This window comes from Glycine max, chromosome 18, assembly GCF_000004515.6.
Source record: "Glycine max cultivar Williams 82 chromosome 18, Glycine_max_v4.0, whole genome shotgun sequence".
NCBI classification, from domain to species: domain Eukaryota; kingdom Viridiplantae; phylum Streptophyta; class Magnoliopsida; order Fabales; family Fabaceae; genus Glycine; species Glycine max.
In genome coordinates this window covers 9320836-9341276 of record NC_038254.2, presented here as the reverse complement: position 1 = coordinate 9341276, position 20441 = coordinate 9320836, and the positions used below count along the sequence as shown (strand labels likewise).

Genomic DNA, 20441 nt, shown 5'->3' with positions numbered 1-20441 from the left:
TTTTTTTTTTACTAACGTGTTTCTTCCTTCTTGCGTTTGGTGTTTTAAAACAGATACAATGAACGAATTGCAAATATACTCAATCCAATCCAACAGAAGTAATCCAATAGTTGGAGAATGGTAACAAATATAAGATTGAAGGTAACATATATAAGATTGGTTCAATATAGTTAGAAAATTATAAAGGAAGAAGAGAGGGGAGAGGTTATAAGTTCAAATTCTTCCAACTAACATATATAAAAAAAAATTAACAAATTAATATTTGTCAATAAAAAAATATGTGAGAAAACTCAAATCAACAAATCAGTTTAGAGTCGACTTAAACTGTTTTCCTCTCCAACCTAACATTGATAATGATACTGATGAGCATATAAATGTCAATGAGGATGATAAAGAAGAATTGAGTAATGTTATATCCTTCTACTCCATCCTCCTATAAATCTTCTTATTACCTTTTATTATGATCATGGTTTTAAATTGTGTTGTGGTAAGTCAGAAAACCTTTACATTGTGGGAAGATGTGGCCACAGTTGTGGTCACGATGCCATTATAATCGGTCAGAATACCTTGACGTTGCCGCCGAAATTCTAGTTAGTGATATTTAAAACCATGATTATGATGGTAAGTATTAATGAAAAGTAAAAGTATTTAATGTTTTGAAACTATACAACACATTTAAAACATACCATAAAAGGAAGGAGGAGGGTTTAGAATTATTCAAAATAATTACGCTAGCAAATTGGTGAATTGGATAGTACTGTTTTTGAATTTTTATTTCATTTTCTATCATGTTAATTTTTTCAAAATTTAAACATGAGTAAATTTCTTCTAGTATTGTTTGATTTTTCATCAAAACGTTTGGTTTTCTCATTTTTTAAATAAAAAATAAGTAAAATTTTCATATTATTTACTTATGTTATAAATAATTGATTCTATCTGACATATGTTATTTATAAAAAAAAAATTATACACATTAATTGTTTTAAACGTGAGTACAAACATGTTTTTGAACGAGTGTACAAACAACAAGCGTGAGCCTGTCTGTGTTGTTTAATTTTGTTGCCATGATTTTGGTGCAGTGAATGGAAGCATCCACGAGAAACCACAAGCAGAAGAAATTTTATCAAAATTAAATATAATTAGAATGAACAAGGAAACATTATAAAAAGCGAAGTTATGCAGAATTACTTTTTCTCCTTATTCTGAAACAGAAAACTGATTACAATGACAAAGGTCTTACAATCCTTGAAAGAGAAATTCTCATAACATGGTGCAAACATAATGAGAAGGAACTGATAAAAAAGCCAAATGTGGTAAATCACTACTTTATTCAGAAGTTTAACATCACTTTGCTAAAGAAACTAAGATTGCTAAAGAAACATAATACATCCAAGGCAGTTTTCATGATGATTCAACGCTGTTGTTGTCAAAGTCCACATGGAGAATTAGAAGTCCGTGAAAGTTAAATCCCAGGGCCTACCAATTCAAAAACATGCATATTATGAGTAATGATGGAACATGCAGAATAAAGAATAAAAATTTCTTTAGGAATCAAATAAAATTTATATTTTGAAAGCTAAACAGTAGACAATGGCAATTATACTAAGCGGACATATAAAAACACACCTATGATTTAGAAGTTGGAGTTTTCTTCACGCCAAAATCGATCGACAATACTTACAAATGGCACCTGCTCTATTATCCATTGAGCACGTTGTCCTCGGTTGCTATGAAAGTTTTCTTCAAATTCATTTGACATATTAATTGCATGGAAAACCTCAAGCTTTGGTAAGCTGCAGACACCAGAAGGCACCTCCGTCAGTTGGGAGATACTAACTAACTTCAACTTTTTGAGAGAAGGCAATGCTCCATTTTCAATTCTGATGGAATTCAACTTATACAAGCGTCTGATTATTATTTGTTCTAGCTTTGGAAACCCCCCGTTTGGAAAATGCAAACAGCTCCCTTCATATGCACAGTAAAGGATACTGAGGCACAACAAATTTGGTAGATCTTTAAGTAATCCCAATGGATCATCAGTTAACTTGGAGTGTGACAAGGACAACATAACAAGATTTTGTAGCTTGGCAACCCAGTTTGGGAACCCATTTAACCTCCCTACAAGACGAACCTTCTGTAATTGACTATTCTGAAGTACAAGCTCAGATACAATAAAATTCAAATCAATGACTTCATGTTCATCTATTGCAGCAATGTATAGCTTCTCCATGTGCTGCAACTTGTTTATCAAGGAGTATAGAACATTTCTGAATCCTTGCTGAACATTGGTCAAGCCAAGAACCCTTACTTGTGTAAGTCTTTCCAACTCTTTAAATACTTCTTCTCCACCATGATTTGTTTCCACTTCACGTAGTGTTTGTAGAGATTCTAGGTCTCCAATTCCATTCTCCATTTGAAGCCCATACCCAACCCCTTTAGACATATCATAAGCTAGAAGGTGTCTTAGTTTTTTAAGCTTGTTAATCTCTCTTGGCATCTTGCACACCATAGTTTGCCTTAGATCCAAGGTCTCTAGGTTGTGGAGCATACCAATTGATGTTGGAAGATCGTTTAGCTTTGTGTTTCTGAAGCTTAAGTACCTCAAAAGGAATAAATCCCCCAAATGTTCTGGAACACAATTAAACAATGCAGCTTTTTCAAAATCAAGTACCTTTAGAAACCTGTACTTCTTCATAAGGATACTACTCACATAGGATTCTGATAATTCATCTCTAAAAATATGTAGAGATCGAATGCTAGAGCTTTCAACACTTTTCATCAAATCGATGGAACCAGATGCTATTGTTAGCCGACGGATAATCCCACTCTCTAACAGATTCTCATTCTCTCTGGCAAAATGACAAAAACTTAAATCTACAGCAATTTTAAGGATCATGTCTCCTACTAAATCATGAACACGACAAAATTTAGGTTTTCCATCACCAGTAAATGAGGATACTTGAACCAAACTTCTCTGAATCAACTCTCTTAAATATTGTTCTGCAACTTCCTCTAAAGTTTTATCAGCTTCAAATTTGATGAATCCCTCAGCTACCCATTGTCGAATCAATCTTACATTTTCAACTTCATAATCTTCTGGATATACTCCAAAATACAAGAAGCATGGTTTGAGATTGTCAGGCAAATCATGATAACTGAAACTCAGAATTTTCGTCACAGGAGATAGACCATCCTCTAGTTCTTTGCTTAGATTTTCACTAAACTTTTTCCAGCAGGTTGCATCTCTTTCTATGCGAGATAAAAGACCACCAATGGCCACAATTGCCAGTGGCAAACCTCCACACTTTTAACCATTTCAGCGGATATGTCCTTAAGATGATCTGGACAACGTCCACCCAAGTCAGATCCAAATGCCCTTTTATAAAACAAATTCAAAGATTGTTCAAGAGTTAAAGGTTGCAGGTCATGCTGAAGAACAATGGCAGATCTCTTACAGAAATTTGGAACCTCCTTGTTTCTGGTTGTGATAAAGACCCTACTTCCTATTTTATCATCTATTAAAGCAAATTCCATGTCATCCCAAAAACTTGTATTCCACACGTCATCAAACACAATAACATACCTCTTGTCGCGCAAATGGTTTATGACTTCATCTCTCAGTGACTTCTGATCCATTGTAGAAAGATTTTGTGGATGATTCTCCTTGTTTTCTTTGCGCAACTCCTGCAACAAGTCCCTCAACAGTCCTACCTCTGTGTAGGACTGAGACACTGTGATCCATGCATGGCGTTTGAACTTCTCAGCCACCTTGTCAAAAACTTTCTTGGCAAGAGTTGTTTTTCCTAGACCTCCTATTCCTACCACAGAGATGACTGTGCGCTCTGATCTATCACTAACTAACCAACCAATCAATTCATTTCTCGCGACATCAAAGCCCACAACTTCATCATCCTTGATGTAAAGAGGAGCATCTCGAAGGTTACGGAACATGGAGTTTTGGTTTCCTCCAGGAGGATGCATTTGGGAGCCAAACTCGCTCTCATTTTTGTCCTTCGTTGCAGCAATTTCTGATTCAACTCCCTCATTCATATACGCAAAATGAAGGCAAGAGGCCTTAGTTTTGACGAAATCAACGGCCTTGCAAGGTAGAGCTACACATCCAGCATCATCACGAAGCTGCCTTTCCTCAACAATGGCGCATTCATCAATAATATCTTCCATGTGAAAGGATGTTTGCACCAGCTGTTTCACCTTTGCCTTGTTGCCTTCTTCATCTGCTGCCTTCTTCTCTTTATCATGAATGATGGATTGAATCCTATCAAGTTTGTTTTTCATGTCAGCAACATCTTTAGGGACGTTCATGACCGCATTCAGTGCTTTCTTCAAGCGCGGAAGCAAATGCTCAGCAGCCAAAGGCACTGCAATTTCCTTTGCTATATCCATCTTAGTCTATCTGCTATTGCTATGTGTTGAGAGGGTGAGAGAGATGAGAGGAAATTAAGCTTTCTGTGTCCTTCAAGAAGAAGACCTTGACTTTTCCTTGGTCATTCTTTAGTATTTGTTGAGCAAGTTACAGGAGTGTAGCCAATGAGATTGTCATTGTAATTTACCAATAGAAAAAAGTGTCACACTTTAAATGACAGCTTCTACCATGGAAAACATTGGTAGGTCCCCTAACTTGGAAACTTTTTTTAATCGTTAGATGTAATAGTGTTTTAATGGAAGGTCAATTTTCTTTTCCTTTTTTCCTCATTTTTCCCAAGTTGCCCTTCTAATCTCCCACCTTCCTCGCAACTCATTGACCTGTACTTTCACCTATGAAGCACGGTCACCCCACACCCTTGTCGTGTCCGACACGTGTCCGTGTCATTGTCCGACACTGACACGACACCCATACTATATTCTATATTTTGAACATTATATGTATCCACGTGTCCATGTCGGTGCTTCATAGACTTTCACCTCTCTTTCTGAATCTGAAATTCTAATCCTATCTATCTCCACCGCCATGGCCAAGTCCTAGTTCTTGGTTTTCCTTTGTTGTTGTTTTTTGTCATGATTCATGGTATAAATGGTTTTGATCTTGCTTTAATCATGATGGCTTCGTATCCGTTGATGCTTGAGTTCGAGAGCTACGGCGTTGTACGGAGGAGAGCATGGCACAGAAGAGGGACGAAGCAAGGTCGACTGTGTGAGTCTTGCACCTAAGAAGTTATCTCAGATCTGCAAAAGAGAAGAATTGGATGGCGAAGAGGAGAGGGGAAGAAGAGAAAAATAAATCTAAACAAAAGTTGCCGCAGTAGCCATGGCAGTGGATGATGTATCACTGCGGCGGCGCCGGAAGCTACACAATTTGGACTAAGGAAATTGGGTTAGGGACACAATGGGAAACACAAGGGAGAAAAGAATAAAAAAAAATCCGAACCCTTCATGTAAATATTAATAGATCTAAGGGTAAAAGAAAAATTTCTCAACTTGGGAGACCTACCAAAGTTTCCCACGATAGTCTTTGAAAATGCATGTAAATATACCAACCCAAAGAGACAAGTGGGATTCTGAGCATGTTGTAAAAGTCTTCTAAGATGTTTCTTTGCCAATGGGTGTAATTATTTTGCTTTGTTTATTGGTAGAATTTCACAGTGGACAAAACTTAGATACAATTTCATATTTTTGAAGTTGTTCTTTCAGAATGAGTTTTAGTTTGATAATCTATGTCGATTTTTAATGTGAACTTTTATTATGTTGATTATTTGAAATAAATTAATTTTGATTGGAAAAGAATACCACAAGTACCCAAAGACTGCATCAACTTGTCCTTTTGCTGAATATGTATAGTATAGAATTACTACGTTTGCATAGTCCTAACTAATCTCTACTTGACACCAGAGTTTTATTAACTCTTCATAGATTGAAAATCTTTGACTGCATTTGTATAGAATGGCCAGAAACGTAGATATGTGACATCAGAACGTACAATAATTTTATTACTTTCAGAATCAAAATTGGATATTTATCCTTAAAAATATCTTCAATAATGTCTCGTCGTCTTAAATATATGTATAACCAATATCAAACACGAGAAACATCACACACTACCATACAGGTGACACATGAAATAATTTTGTAATAACAAATGTTCAGAGATAGTGCTGCACATGGTAAATATAATTTCCTTAAAAAGATAACAAAGGAAAGGTCTCGTTGTGAAAATCTTTTCATGATATCCAAAATGTTGACATTTTGAGAGCTTCGTTAGATTACACAAAAAGTGATAACGTACAAGGTTTGATTATTGTGAAGTGCATCTCAAAAATTTTACCACTAAATGCATATGATCATATTCGAACTTCTATGCCTTCCTTCAACAAATGCTCTTTTACCGACTGAATAGGCACCTGCAATTAACAGAAAACTCAATTTCACTGCCAGAATAACATCATTACATCAATCAAAATCAGCTAAACTACATTCTAAATCTGCAGAAATATCCAGAAATATCCAGAAATATCCGTTTGGTTTCAGGAAACGTTTTATTTTCATTTTTTGAAATGTCACCATATTTTCACTTTGTTTCCTTTTTTAAAAAAAATTGTATAGAAAATAGTGAAAACAGGAAAAAAAATAAAGTTGTTTTTACTGTTTACTGTACAAACTTTTAAAATCAACAAAACAAAGTGCAAAATAAAATAGCACTTTTGTAATTCAAAGTGCAAGCAAAAATTGAAAATAAAAAAAAAAACATTTGGTTGTGGTATATTTTAAGACAAAGGATTCTTTAAGACCGAAAATTGTCTAAAAAATTTTCAGATAGTTAGACAAGTTATTAAAAAAGTAGAATCTAAAACAGTTTCAGTACTTTATAAAAAAGAAACAGTATCTTCTCAAAGAAGCTCTAAAAAATCCATATCACAGAAGTTTTTGTTTCAGAACTTTTCCAAATACACCCATAATGATAATAATAATGACAATAATAATAATAATAATAAATGAGAATGGATCAATGCAATAATTGATCCGTAACAGAACATAGATAACAAATCAAAATCATTCCCATCAGCATTAAGAAATTAACAAAACAGAAGTAATACCTCTTTCCTGTGAAAAATGCCAGCAGCAAGTGCTGCTGATGCATTTGTTTTATAGAACACCTCAGAGAAGTGTTCAGGAGCACCAGCACCGCTACTTGCGATAACAGGGATACTTACAGCATCTGATATCAACTTAATTAAATCTACATCAAATCCTTTCCCTTGACCTGAAACATTACAAAAGTAAAAAGAAATTAGAATAAACAAAACATTTTATATTATTAAATATATAATCAAATTACCCCAAAAATCTTGCATTTTTTTAACTAGAAAAACGTTTATAAGAGGAAAAGGTGGGAAAGTACAATAGGAGGAGAATACGAGATCATACAAAAATAGGTAAATTTAGACATAACAAAGAACAAGAAAAAACTCATGAATGCAACAAGACACCCCGATCTCATTGCATATAAGAAATAACAACTCCCTTAAAACAGCCTTACGAATGACTAAGATAGAGGCCATATATATATCTTATTTTACTACCCCTCAATTGGAAGGAGGACTGGACTAGTAATGAGTCATGATACTTGTGAAAAAGTTCAAGAAAAGAGGAAGTCATTTTTATCCACCTTTGGTGCCCATATATTGCAAATAAAAAGTCATGTTTATTTTATAAAATTCATTGATGATGAAAATGGTCTTGACTACAGTCAAAATTCTGAAAATAATGAACAATTTTTAAAACTAATAAAAAAACAAAAAAAAAAAAAACAGCTCTTACAAATGAACAAAAGCCTTATCACACTAGGTGAGGTCAATTACATGACACAATGCCCATTTGGCTTAGTTAAAAACCAAGTGTTTCAAAGAAGAAAAAAACAAACTGCTCTTGATGAAGAAAAAATATAGTGAAATATAGTTAAAGGATACAGAATTATATTTACCGTCGCAATCAATGCAATTAAGTAGTATTTCACCAGCACCAAGCTCTTCAACTGCTTTTGCTAGTTCATAAGCACCAATTGGCCGGCCCTCTCGTCCCCCATTAACCTTACAATAAACATAAGTAATAAGATAAGAAAAAATACTTCAGGAAGTAGGCAAATGACTAACTATCTTCATTCTTTTCCTTCAAAAGAAATTCCAAGAGAGCCATGAGTTAAAATCTCATGACAACCACTGACTAAAAAATTGAAGGCTAGATGATTGTAGTTCCCTTCTAGTATTGCAAATATAACCAGCAGCACTAATTACATACAAGTAGAGGGCATCTTATACAACAATGACTTTAACTTAGTCAGAGTTGACAACTCTACACAATTATAAGAGTCAATAGTGCAAGGTCACATTAGTTATGCATATACCCATGACCAATCTAACAGCTCTGCACACTGGTTATGCCTTCTTTAGCCTCTCTAAAAGTTGTCACTCTAGTAGTACTATATACTATTTGATGGTGATAGTAGAATGTTTAAATGAAAGGAAAACTAGGTTAAGAGATCTAGTTCAATGGACATGATAAAAAAATTAAGCAAAGAAAGAAAATAAACTTACTGTACATTGATACCATGCATATTCCTCTCCATTTGAACCTGAAAGCAACATAAAATGGTTTTTGAATATTTTTAAATTAATATATTTCACATAAAAGAGCATCTTCTCTGTTTTACATCCTAAAATTTCTATCAGGACTTATTTATTTTAACTAGAAATCGAATTAGAAACTAATTACCCTACTGCATACTTGAGCACATTTCCTCCCCCACCCTCCACCCCCAATACAATGATAGAGTACTGTATACAGCTCAATATGACAGAGTAATTACTAGGCATAATTCTTTAGGATCACCTTAAAAGAGGCTAGATCTGCCTCTTTATTAATTAGACTCTTATTAGAGTAAGAATTTAGATAACTCAGAGCCATAAAATATAAAATAAAGAAAAAGAAAAAAAAACAAGCTCTTCACCTGGACTTGAAACCCTTATGGTCTTCAATTGCACATCATTAGGATCCTTTACATACACTCTACGGGGATCGATACTAACAACCACTGCCTGCAAATTGAAAATTAATTGGAATGTAGACAATTGATTCCATCCAATACATGCAACACACACACACTGATGAACCATTGTTAAAGAATAATGCCAATCATTTACATATCACTTCAGGAATGAGGTTCTTTAACATCTCCCTGAAGAAGAAAGATTAACAAATGTCAAAAATATATGCCCTGCCTCTACAAGAATCTGAAAAGAAGATACAGACATCCAACACTCATATTTGTATTCACTCTTTCATCATTATTCACATGCATAAAAACTTTAAATTCATTTTTTTCCTGCCATCATATAGTGATGACGGATTGCAGTTGGTGCAAAGGAAAAAGTGATAGGAAATTTAGATGCCAGATGAAACCAATTATAAAAGCATAACAGCAAGTCAGCAACTATAACTGGTAAATAATTGGCCAGTCCTCATCCACTTTGGATAAATGTAATCTATTATCAATGGAAACTTAAACCAAAAAATTTTAATACAATACTAGAGTATAATGGTTTTGCCAAGGTCCAATTTAAATTTAATGAATTATTTAACAATTTACTATCTCCTAAAAATAAGATAAGAGCATATAGCACAGTTTTTTTAAGATAAACAGAAGTGCTTAACCCAACAATCAATCCAAGCTACCGATTAGCTACATCTCAATAAAGCTGATTGCCAAGTGGCGTACAACACAACTTAATTTTTGTGATGTGATGTGGTTATGCCCAAGACTAGTTGTATCAAATACATTATCATTGTTCATTTTAAATGAAAAAATGTGGGATATAAAATATTTAAAATTTACTCTTTCCTATCTTACAAGTTAAACATGATTGTCAAAAGTTTAATATTTTTTCTTATTCTAAATAAACACAGGTTAAAAAATAAGATAATTCTTAACATCCAGACTGCAGAATAGAACTCACTAGACATATTAATCACATATTATATTCAATGTATTAAAATACCAGTATAATTTAGGACAAACTAGATGTAACAAGCCAAAAAGTTTAATATCCCACATATCAATATTTCATCATCATCAATATTAACAATAATAATATTTGTAATAAAACTTGATCAGCAACATAATAAATTATTTTGAACAAACATGGTAATAATTTAGATAAGTTATTTTATAAATGGGGAAAAAATTATCGTTACATGTATGTTTAGGGATTCTCAAGTACATAAAGGTGCATGGATAAGAAAAAAGGGCAGATAAGACTATCAGCTTTTAGCTTACCTGATTCCCATAAACTCTTGATATCTGCTCCAAGCTGGTCTTCCCAGTCTTTACCTAAACGTAACAGCCATAGGAACATCAGAAGTGACACATATATTAGTTCATGTAACTAGAAACAAGCTATGGGTTGAGTTCAATACTCCGGTTTTTAAATATTCTTCTGCAGCATAAACTGCATCACTTCCAATGGAAATCTTATCAGCCCCAGACCTAAAGTATTCAGAAGCAACTTCCAAACTAGAATAGTACCTGAGAATATAATTGATCGGATCAAAAAGATTTGAAAATTCTGAGGGAACACAATTGATAAAACTATAAGACTGAATAATTTCAATAGAGGGGAAAGAATGCAAGAAAGTCAATAGCATAATCTCCATAATGATCAGTAATAATACCTCCCAGTTGAATCTGTGAAATCTCTAATTCCTCCCCCAACTGTTAAGGGTACAAAAACATTTTCTGATGTGTATCGCAATACCTATGAAGCATAGGGAGTATGAACGTTGAAACCACAACAGATAACGGACAAATACAAACTAGCACCAACTCAAAAACTTCCACTTTAGCACATTTCACAAACCTGCAGCATCGGTAAATCACCAAGAGGGAAGTCGCGAAATCCAGTAATATTTAGAAAGCTGACCTGCACCCAATTCCAATCTGTAAGTTTAGTTGGAAAGAACATGTTTCATAAAAAAGAATAAAATTGTCAACAGCATACCTCATCAGCTCCATCTTTATAGTACTGTCCAGCAAGATCAACTGGCTTGCCAAGATTTCTTACCTAACAATTAAAATAGCTTCATAAGATAATAAATGCTTATAGGTTTACTCTTTAACACTAAAAATTAATGAGGCGACAGCAAAAAACTCAAGTCTAGATCATTCTTGTTTAACTATCTACTACACCTACAAGTAGATTATATTGTACAGTGTGTCTTGGCATATACTCTAGTTCAATTTTGAGCAAACTCAAAAACCATAAATATAATAACAAAATGAGTACTATTGCTGATACCTCATTCTCTTTTGTATGTTCTCTTACATCATACTGGTCTCCTTTGGTTACAACAAGGTCCCCCTTATCATTTGTTCTCACATCGAGACAAGCAATCACCTTAATAAACAATGTTTTGTCAGGAAATCAAAATAATGAATGCACCCCAGAGGCGAAGAACACATTAACTAATTTAAAGCACAAGAGGATTTCCATGACTATTACCCTTTTTGCAAGTTTTGAAGCTTTGCCTTCCCCAGGCTTCTGTCTTCAAGTAAATATTACAAATGGTTAGTTATCATATGTCAACAAAAAATTTATTATAACTGTTATACAGAAGAATTGCATAGAAAGATATGAAGGCCACCTTTGCCATGTTTGACTTTGGATTCAAGAATCTTCCCAAAATAGAGAGGCCAACATCTGAGAATGTTATTTTCAGGAATCAGAACAAGAATATGCCAGCCCAAGAAAGAAAAAAAAAATAGCATTTTGTTTTTACCTATAAAAATTAATCATCCCAAAAGTACTGTATTACCCCCAAAAGAAGAGTGAAATTTGCAGCAGTTCAGATTTCATAAAAGTATTCTACCAGCCATTCAAGATTTGAAGTGCAAATCCTATGAAAGATATCAAAGACAGAAGGAAAAATTCCAAATTGAATGGAATTAAATAGTTTTATATTTCTTTTTCATTTTTTTTTTCATTTCAATTGGGAACTAAGATCATCCTTCAATTCTTCCTCTAAGGAAGCAGGGATTGTAAAAAAATTACATGTAAGTACATTACTTTAAATTACAATAATGTTGATTTAGAAAATTTATTTCTTTTGTGTTAAATTATGTGTATTCATGCTTGCTTCTATTTTATGTTTAGCTTGTTTCAGAAGACAGCATTGTAATGTCCCATCAAGCAGTCTTATCATTAAGCCTTGTATTGTGTATATATGTAGGTGTGTTAAAGGCAATAAAATTAAGCTAAGTGAGTCTACTTTTGAACTCACTAAAACTCAAAGCTTCAAGTTGGTCTTGTGCTTAGTTCTACCCTTTTTCGGTTAGGGTTTCTGTCATTGATCAAAAATGACTTCTGCTGGACCTGCCTTCTCTTTTTCCGGAACTCCGACTATCACGACTGCGAAACTAAACTGGAAGAACTATTTGTCCTGGTCTGCTTCGGTTGAGCTGTGGTTTCTTGGCCAAGGACACCATGATCACTAGGAAAAAGGTATTGATATTGTTCCAAGTGACAGAAAATCTGAGTGGGAGAAGCTGGATTATCAGCTATGTGCTGTCTTGTGGCAATCGGTCAAGGCAGATGTTTTGGAGATCCTTAGATCGTTCAAAACATGTTGTTCTTTTTGGAAGAAGGCCCGAGAAATCTTTGCCAATGATATTCAGAGTTTGTTTGATGCTACTATGAAGGTCACAGCCCTCAAACAAACCAGTCACGACATGATTGCACACATAGGTAAAGCTCGGGCTGCAGTGAAAGAGTTAAAGAGGTTTCTTGTGGCTGATTCGCTGGAAGAAGTGAATAAGAAGCTGGATAAGTTTTATATGGTTCTTATCTTGAGGAGTCTTCATTCAGATTTTGATCACATGCGTGATCAAGTTCTTACTGGAGATCAAGTACCATCGATGGATTCTCTCATCACTAGGCTGATTCGGGTGCCCCATGTGCTGAAAGAAGAAAATCCAGCTGACACGGTGGAAACGTCAGCCATGGTTGCAACCCGTGGGAGAGGGGGAGGCTGTAACAGTAGAGGGGGTCGCAGTGGAAGAGGTGGACGTCCTCAATGCTCATACTGCAAGAGGATGGGTCACACTCAAGAGAATTGTTATTCTCTACATGGCTTCCCTGACAGAGTAGCCAAGGTAGCTCAGACAGAGAAATCAGAGTCCAAGTTCTCTGATGAAGAGTACCAAGAGTATGTGAAGCTGAAATCTGAGAAATCCAGCAGTCAGGCCTCATCTTCCTCTGTACCATGTTATTCGACAGCATGTATTTCTCAATCTATTGACGGTCTCAGTCCTTGGATTCTTGATTCAGGTGCCTCTGATCATATTTCTGGTAATAAGTCCTCTTTTACATCCATTTCTTTTCCAAAAATTCCTCACCTTGTTACTGTAGCTAATGGTTCCAAAGTTGCAGCTCAAGGAAGTGGTCAAGTCCCTTTATCATCCTCGTTAAAGTTGGATTCTGTTTTGTTTATTCCTCAGTGTCCTTATAATCTAATTTCATTGAGTCAGTTAACTCGTTCATTAAATTGCTCAGTAACCTTTACCGCTAATTCTTTTGTTATTCAGGAACATGGCACGGGTCGACTGATTGGAGAAGGACATGAATCACGAGGACTTTACTACTTGAAATCCAATGTTTCTGTTTCCTGTTCTGCAAATTCAAATCCCAAACTTTTGCATGATCGTCTAGGTCACCCAAGTTTACCAAAGCTGAAAATGATGGTCCCTAGTCTGAAGAATCTTCGAGTCCTAGAGTGTGAGTCTTGCCAACTAGGAAAACATGTTAGGTCATCATTCCCACAAACTGTTCAAAGATGTAATTCAGCTTTCTCTACCATTCATTCTGATATTTGGGGACCAAGCCGTGTTACATCTTTTGGTTTTCGATATTTTGTAACCTTTATTGATGAATTCTCTAGATGTACTTGGGTCTATTTAATGAAAGACAGATCAGAACTTTTGTCTATCTTTGTGTCCTTCCTAAATGAGGTTGAAAACCAATTTGGAAAAACAATTAAAATTTTCAGAAGTGATAATGTCAAAGAGTATTTCTCTCATGATTTTACTTCCCTTTTATCTTCAAAAGGCATTCTACATCAATCTATTTGTCTCCATACACCACAGCAAAATGGTATCGCCGAAAGAAAAAATCGTCATCTTCTTGACACCGCACGCTCACTAATGTTAGCATCTCATGTTCCTACACACCATTGGGGGGATGCGGTGCTTACTGCTTGTTTCTTAATTAATAGAATGCCTTCATCTTTCCTCGAAAATCAAATCCCTCACTCAATCATTTTTCCTCATGATCCTTTATTCCATGTTCCACCTAAAGTGTTTGGTTGTACTTGTTTTGTCCATGATCTCTCTCCTGGTTTAGACAAACTTTCTGTCCGGGCAATCAAGTGTGTCTTTTTAGGTTATTCTCGTCTTCAAAAGGGTTACAAATGTTACTCTCCATCTACCAGACGATACTATATGTCTGCAAATGTAACCTTCTTTGAAGATACATCCTTTTTCTCACCATCTATAGACCATTCTTCTTCCATCCAGAATGTACTTCCTATACCCTCTCCTTGTCCCCTAGGTGTCTCAAACCAAAATGTCAGTGAAGTTTCACTTTCTCCACCACATCCGACTGAAGTTGCTTCTCCACCTCTTCTTACATATGAACACCGAACACAGACAGTTGGTTCTAGAGTACCTGAAGCTTCTCCTTATGATTCTCATTCTTCTTCAATCAATCCTCAAGCCATGGATCCTGCTCCCTCACCTTCGTCTGATTCAGACTGGCCCATTGTCATCCGAAAAGGTACTCGCTCCACTCGTAATCCTCATCCTATCTATAACTTTCTGAGTTATCATCGTTTATCTCCTTCATATTCTTCCTTTGTTTTCTCTCTATCTTCGCATTTTGTTCCTTCTAATACTAATGAGGCACTTAGTCATCCTGGCTGGCGACAGGCTATGATTGATGAAATGCAGGCTTTTGAACATAATGGTACTTGGGAACTTGTTTCTCTTCCTCCTGGTAAGAAGACTGTGGGTTGTAGGTGGGTCTACGCAGTTAAAGTTGGGCCTAATGGTGAGATTGATCGGCTTAAGGCTAGATTAGTAGCTAAAGGCTACACTCAGATATATGGTCTTGATTATTGTGACACTTTCTCTCCGGTAGCTAAGATCACTACTGTTCGTCTGTTTCTTGCTATGGCTGCCATTGGCCTCTTCATCAGCTTGATATTAAAAATGTATTTCTTCATGGTGACCTTGAGGAGGATATTTATATGGAGCAACCTCCTGGGTTTGTTGCTCAGGGGGAGTATGGTCTTGTGTGTAATCTGCATCGATCACTCTATGGGTTGAAGCAATCTCCTCGGACATGGTTTGGTAAATTCAGTCACATTGTTCAACTTTTTGGGTTGAAATGGAGTGAAGCTGATCATTCTGTTTTTTATTGTCAATCATCCCCTGGAAAATATGTTTATTTGATAGTATATGTTGATGATATAGTTATTACAGGGAATGATGCTACTAAGATTGTCCAGCTAAAGGAGCATTTATTCAGTCATTTCCAGATCAAAGACTTGGGATATTTGAAGTACTTTCTTGGTATTGAGGTGGCTCAGTCAGGAGATGGTGTTGTGATCTCATAGAGGAAGTATGCCCTTGACATTCTGGAGGAGACAGGCATGCAAAATTGCAGACCGATTGATAGCCCTATGGATCCAAATTTGAAGCTCATGGCAGATCAGAGTGATATTTATCCTGACCCTGAGAGATATAGGAGACTTGTGGGAAAACTTATTTATCTCACCATTACAAGACCTGATATCTCCTTTGTTGTTGGTGTGGTTAGTTAGTTTATGCAGAATCCTCATGTCGATCATTGGAATGCCGTTATGCGTATTCTTAGATATGTAAAGAGAGCTCCTGGTCAAGGATTACTATATGAAGACAAGGGTAATACGCAAGTATCTGGATATTGTGATGCAGATTGGGCTGGTTGTCCTATTGATAGGAAATCTACTTCAGGTTACTGTGTTTTCATTGGAGGGAATCTTATCTCTTGAAAAAGCAAGAAACAAACAGTTGTTGCTCAATCCAGCGCAGAGGCTGAGTACCGATCTATGGCTTTGGTCACATGTGAACTTATGTGGATTAAGCAACTTCTTCAAGAATTGAAGTTTTGTGAAGTTACACGAATGAAGTTATTTTGTGACAATCAGGCAGCCCTCCTCATTGCATCCAATCCAATCTTTCATGAGAGGACCAAGCACATAGAGATTGATTGTCACTTCATTCGAGAAAAATTATTGTCCAAGGAGATTACCACTGAGTTCATCAATTCTAATGATCAGCCAACAGACATTTTGACTAAGTCCTTAAGGGGAACTAGGATTCAGTTTATATGTTCCAAGCTTGGTGCATATGATTTATATGCTCCAGCTTGAGGGGGAGTGTTAAATTATGTGTATTCATGCTTGCTTCTATTTTATGTTTAGCTTGTTTCAGAAGACAGCATTGTAATGTCCCATCAAGCTGTCTTATCATTAAGCCTTGTATTGTGTATATATGTATGTGTGTTAAAGGCAATAAAATTAAGCTAAGTGAGTCTACTTTTAAACTCACTAAAACTCAAAGCTTCAAGTTTTTGCATGACCAGAGTCCAATTACAAGCTAATGAAGAATAGAAACTTCAACAAAGATTGCAGCCTTCATGTTTAGGGTTCAGTATATTAGAGAGAGTACTAAAGATTGGAAAGGAAGATAAAACTTGCCTCCACTCTTCTCTGGATGGAATTGAACTGCATGCACATTTCCTCTTCTAATAGATGCTATAAATTTGTCACCATAGTCACAGGTGGAGGATATCCACTCATTGTTGTCATCTGACTGAGAAAATGAAAAAAGTCAGATTACTTAAACACTTTCATGAATATATAGAGTAAGAATGTGACAGCCAAGGCAACAAGAAGATTTCAAAGAAAAGTGGAAACATACAGGCATGGCACGATAAGAGTGCACAAAATAGACATGGTGATTTCCAACATCATCCAAAATTCCCGAGTCCTCGGTGATTTGTAAAGCATTCCAGCCAATATGTGGTACTCTAAAACCATTTGATGAGTCAAATCGCCCAACAGTTCCGGGTATTAAGCCAAGACCTTTTACTGATTCAAAAGCATATTTGTCCATTCAATACTTTATTAAAAGTGTGAATAAAAAGATAATTTGCTCTTGTAGTACTCAGGAAATTAAGCTTTCTGTTAAATCAGAGAACATTGTATCCAACACTGTCTCTGTATGTTTGAAAAGCATGCCAAAAATTACCACAGCTACAGATTCTAACAAATGACTCAGTTCACTGAACTCTCAAGTCTCAATAGATTCTTTATTACCCAGTTATCCATGTTTAGAAATCAACAGCCATGATAAAACAAAAATATCTAAGGATGATGTACATTGTCCAAGCAAGTTCATAGCCAAACAATTTTTATGGGTATATATATTAAGGCAGGAAATATTTCAACATACTACTAAATAAACATACAAATTGCAGAAGTATGGCATTAATTAAACAAGAAATACAAATTTTGAAATGCACAAATACCAATATCTCCAAATATAAGTGTTTTAGGGTATTTTTGGGAGCTGAGGTTTGGAGGAAAAGGGAGCGAAGGGTAAAAATTTTATTTCTAATAAATATTGTCTGATTTGACAGTTTTCTGAAATAAAATGATAGATTAGCATTAGCAAAAACTTCATGTCCTAATTTTTTTTATAAACATTATATATAACTAAATTAAAAAAAAAATCCCTTGCTTCCCCTTCTGTTCAAAGCCTCACTCCCAAACACACCCTGAAGAAAATGAATTTACAACAGTACCACCAAACTAACATTATTCCAGTAAATGGGGTTAGCTAAATGGATCAATCAATACTATTGGACCCTATCAAAAAAAATTGATTAAAACCATTTAGAGCAGGGCTTTATGTTAATGATTTTCCCAAAGGTTTCTTTGGTCTTCCACACTTCCTCTACCCATTTTAATCAGACAGGATTCATAACCCTATATTTTCTTGGGTATCCACTCTTCCTCTACCCATTTTAATCAGACAGGATTCATAACCCTATATTTTCTTGGGTATCCACTCACTCACTACTGAAGTAAACTTTTTTTTTTGCTGTTGCTAGCACTTCATCGCCCAACTTTCACTACTGAATCACCATAGAGCATCATTGACCATATAGTTGTCCATTATAATTTAAACTCCAAACCATGCTAACTTCTGCCTAACTAAACCTGCATTCCATAAACTTTGTCTTACTCTTATCTTAACCAGGAAAAAAAAAGACAGTGATTCCATAGCTTCTCTTCATATCTCAAGCATCTCATCTCATAAATTAGGACTCTATCAGCTGTAAAAATCATGCATTGAAGCACTATTTCAACCAGAGTTAATTATAAGAAAATCTTACATCACAGTACACAATAAAAATGATTCTCCTCTCATTAGCATTGAGCTAATCGAAAAATCATTCAAATCTGGGATGAAAAGTGAATCATAGTTACACATTCATACAATATATCTTTTTTCAATTGAAGCATATATAATATACAATAATAGATTACTAACGTTTAATTTAATTTCACATCTACATGGATGGAAAGCTTGGCATTCATTTATGCTATAATATTAAAAAAATGTTCAAAATTGTAGGTGTAACGATAACAAAAAGTCAAAAACTAAAGATGGCTTATAAGTAACCTGGTCCATTCTCCTCACTAGATTCAAAAAGTAGTTGAAGTCCAAGACAAATGCCCAAAAATGGACGATCCTTGTCAATATATGAACATAGTGCTTCATCCATTCTGCAAAAAGTATGATATCACTTGAAACTTGATACTGAAACAATAAACAAAATAAAACATTTGACTCACTAAAATTCAGAGTGCAACCATTCAAAGATCAAAACTAAAAATTATCCCAAAAGAACTTCAAATGTATGCATGACAATGCCTAGTTAAAATTAAAAATATGAACAGATAAAATCAGCTAAAGAGACAACAAGACATTACACAATTCAAAAGGCACCTCAGACGCACAAAATGAGTTTATTTTATACATTATATCAAAAGCTAAAACAGCCACCAATCCCTTCCAGCTTAATCATCCCAAAAATTTAACCCCATCTTATTTAGTAATTTAGTAATTAGTAGATGTCAGTAGATGTAGTAAACCCCAATACATAACAGAGTCTTGGTCCAACCCATTTCTACTGCACATTGCAAATTTTAATCAAACAAAAGAGTATGAAAATCAACACCAGTATTGTATGATTTGAAAACAACACCATGTTTTATCCTGTGTTACCCTTCTTCAATATACTACTACTTTAATCCAGCAGATATATCATACCACAATCATAGAACTACCACTGCTACTACCACGTCATCCAAAGAAAAATATTTGTAAACTAAACAAAATAAAAAAAAAAATACCCAGTTTTGCTTAACACCTCCATAGCAGCAGCAAATGCTCCAACGCCAGGAAAAACTAACCTACTTGCATTCAGAATATCTTGCGGAGTTTGCACCTAGTAAAAATATTGCTTCAGATTCAAAACCAGACACCAAAAGAAAAGAAAAAAAGAAAAACAACCCAGTATGTAATGATGCAAAAAGCTCACATCTTTGATCTCAAACCCGAGGAATCTGATTGCATTCCTGACACTCCGAACATTGCCAGCACCGTAATCAAGCAAAGTCACAACTGAAAAACATGAGAAAAAATGAGAGGTTCTGGTGCAAAAGACCCAGAAACGAAAAAGTAAAAAAAAAAACGGAGATTTTTGCAAGAGGGTATCTTCAGAAACCAGAGAGAACGAACCAGAATCCCTAGAAGAGGAGGCACGAACCGAGAAACTCTTCGATGGTTTGGTGTTGCCGAAATGGGTGATTGTGGGGGATGAGAGTGGCTTGTTGCGAAGAGAAAAGAGAGAGGAAGAGGAAGAAGAAGCAAATGGCGGCGGCGCCTCCATTGTTGTTGATGCTGTGTGCTGATTCTCTGAGAGTGTCTTTTTAAGTTGGAGTTGTAAATTTTAAAATTGAAATAAGTGTAAATATTTATCTTGATAGCCTGACAGTATGATGAAAAATTTAAATTTAATTATCAAATGTTTAAAAGTGTTATAGATTCATCCTTTTTTTTGACATTATCTTTTTATTAAATTAAATTTTTAAAATACCAATTGAACATTAATTTATATAGTTTAAGATTAATTTATTATTAAACTGTTTTTAAAATAAATTTATTGTATTTTTTATATATTCAAAAATTCAATTTAATTTATCATTTTTTAAAATTAATTTATCACTATTCAAATTACAAGGGGGACCGAAAGAGTTGAGATAAA

At 35.0% G+C, this 20441-nt stretch overlaps 1 protein-coding gene and 1 long non-coding RNA gene across 2 annotated transcripts; both read right to left on the bottom strand.

Moving 5' to 3' along the window:
- Nucleotides 1-1174: 1174 nt before the first annotated feature.
- On the bottom strand, nt 1175-6018 carry LOC100782223 (disease resistance protein RPM1). Its single transcript, XR_005889799.1, has 2 exons — nt 1627-6018; nt 1175-1476 (listed from the first exon to the last, which is right to left on the bottom strand). It is a non-coding gene; the product is annotated as a disease resistance protein RPM1 (long non-coding RNA).
- A 141-nt stretch (nt 6019-6159) lies between these two features.
- On the bottom strand, nt 6160-20127 carry LOC100500353 (imidazole glycerol phosphate synthase hisHF, chloroplastic). The gene is made up of 19 exons (XM_003551826.5): nt 19916-20127; nt 19716-19798; nt 19528-19622; nt 18794-18897; nt 17024-17193; nt 16801-16915; nt 11650-11705; nt 11508-11546; nt 11304-11402; nt 11007-11069; nt 10866-10928; nt 10681-10763; nt 10426-10534; nt 10286-10339; nt 8960-9047; nt 8547-8584; nt 7937-8042; nt 7050-7216; nt 6160-6356 (listed from the first exon to the last, which is right to left on the bottom strand). The coding sequence occupies exons 1-19, from the start codon at nt 20064-20066 to the stop codon at nt 6297-6299; spliced, it is 1743 nt and encodes a 580-aa protein (XP_003551874.1). The 5' UTR covers nt 20067-20127; the 3' UTR covers nt 6160-6296.
- Between the last annotated feature and the right edge of the window lie 314 nt (nt 20128-20441).

What these genes read in the sequence shown, in the direction of transcription:
- LOC100500353 (XM_003551826.5), bottom strand. Translation starts at nt 20,066, where the DNA reads ATGGAGGCGCCGCCGCCATTTGCTTCTTCTTCCTCTTCCTCTCTCTTT. An exon ending in CTCCTCTTCTAGGGATTCTG is followed by an intron (nt 19,799 to 19,915) that starts GTTCGTTCTCTC and finishes CATGTTTTTCAG; the next exon opens with TTGTGACTTTGCTTGATTAC. An exon ending in AAGAATATTTAAAAACCGGA is followed by an intron (nt 10,340 to 10,425) that starts GTATTGAACTCA and finishes TGTTACGTTTAG; the next exon opens with GTAAAGACTGGGAAGACCAG.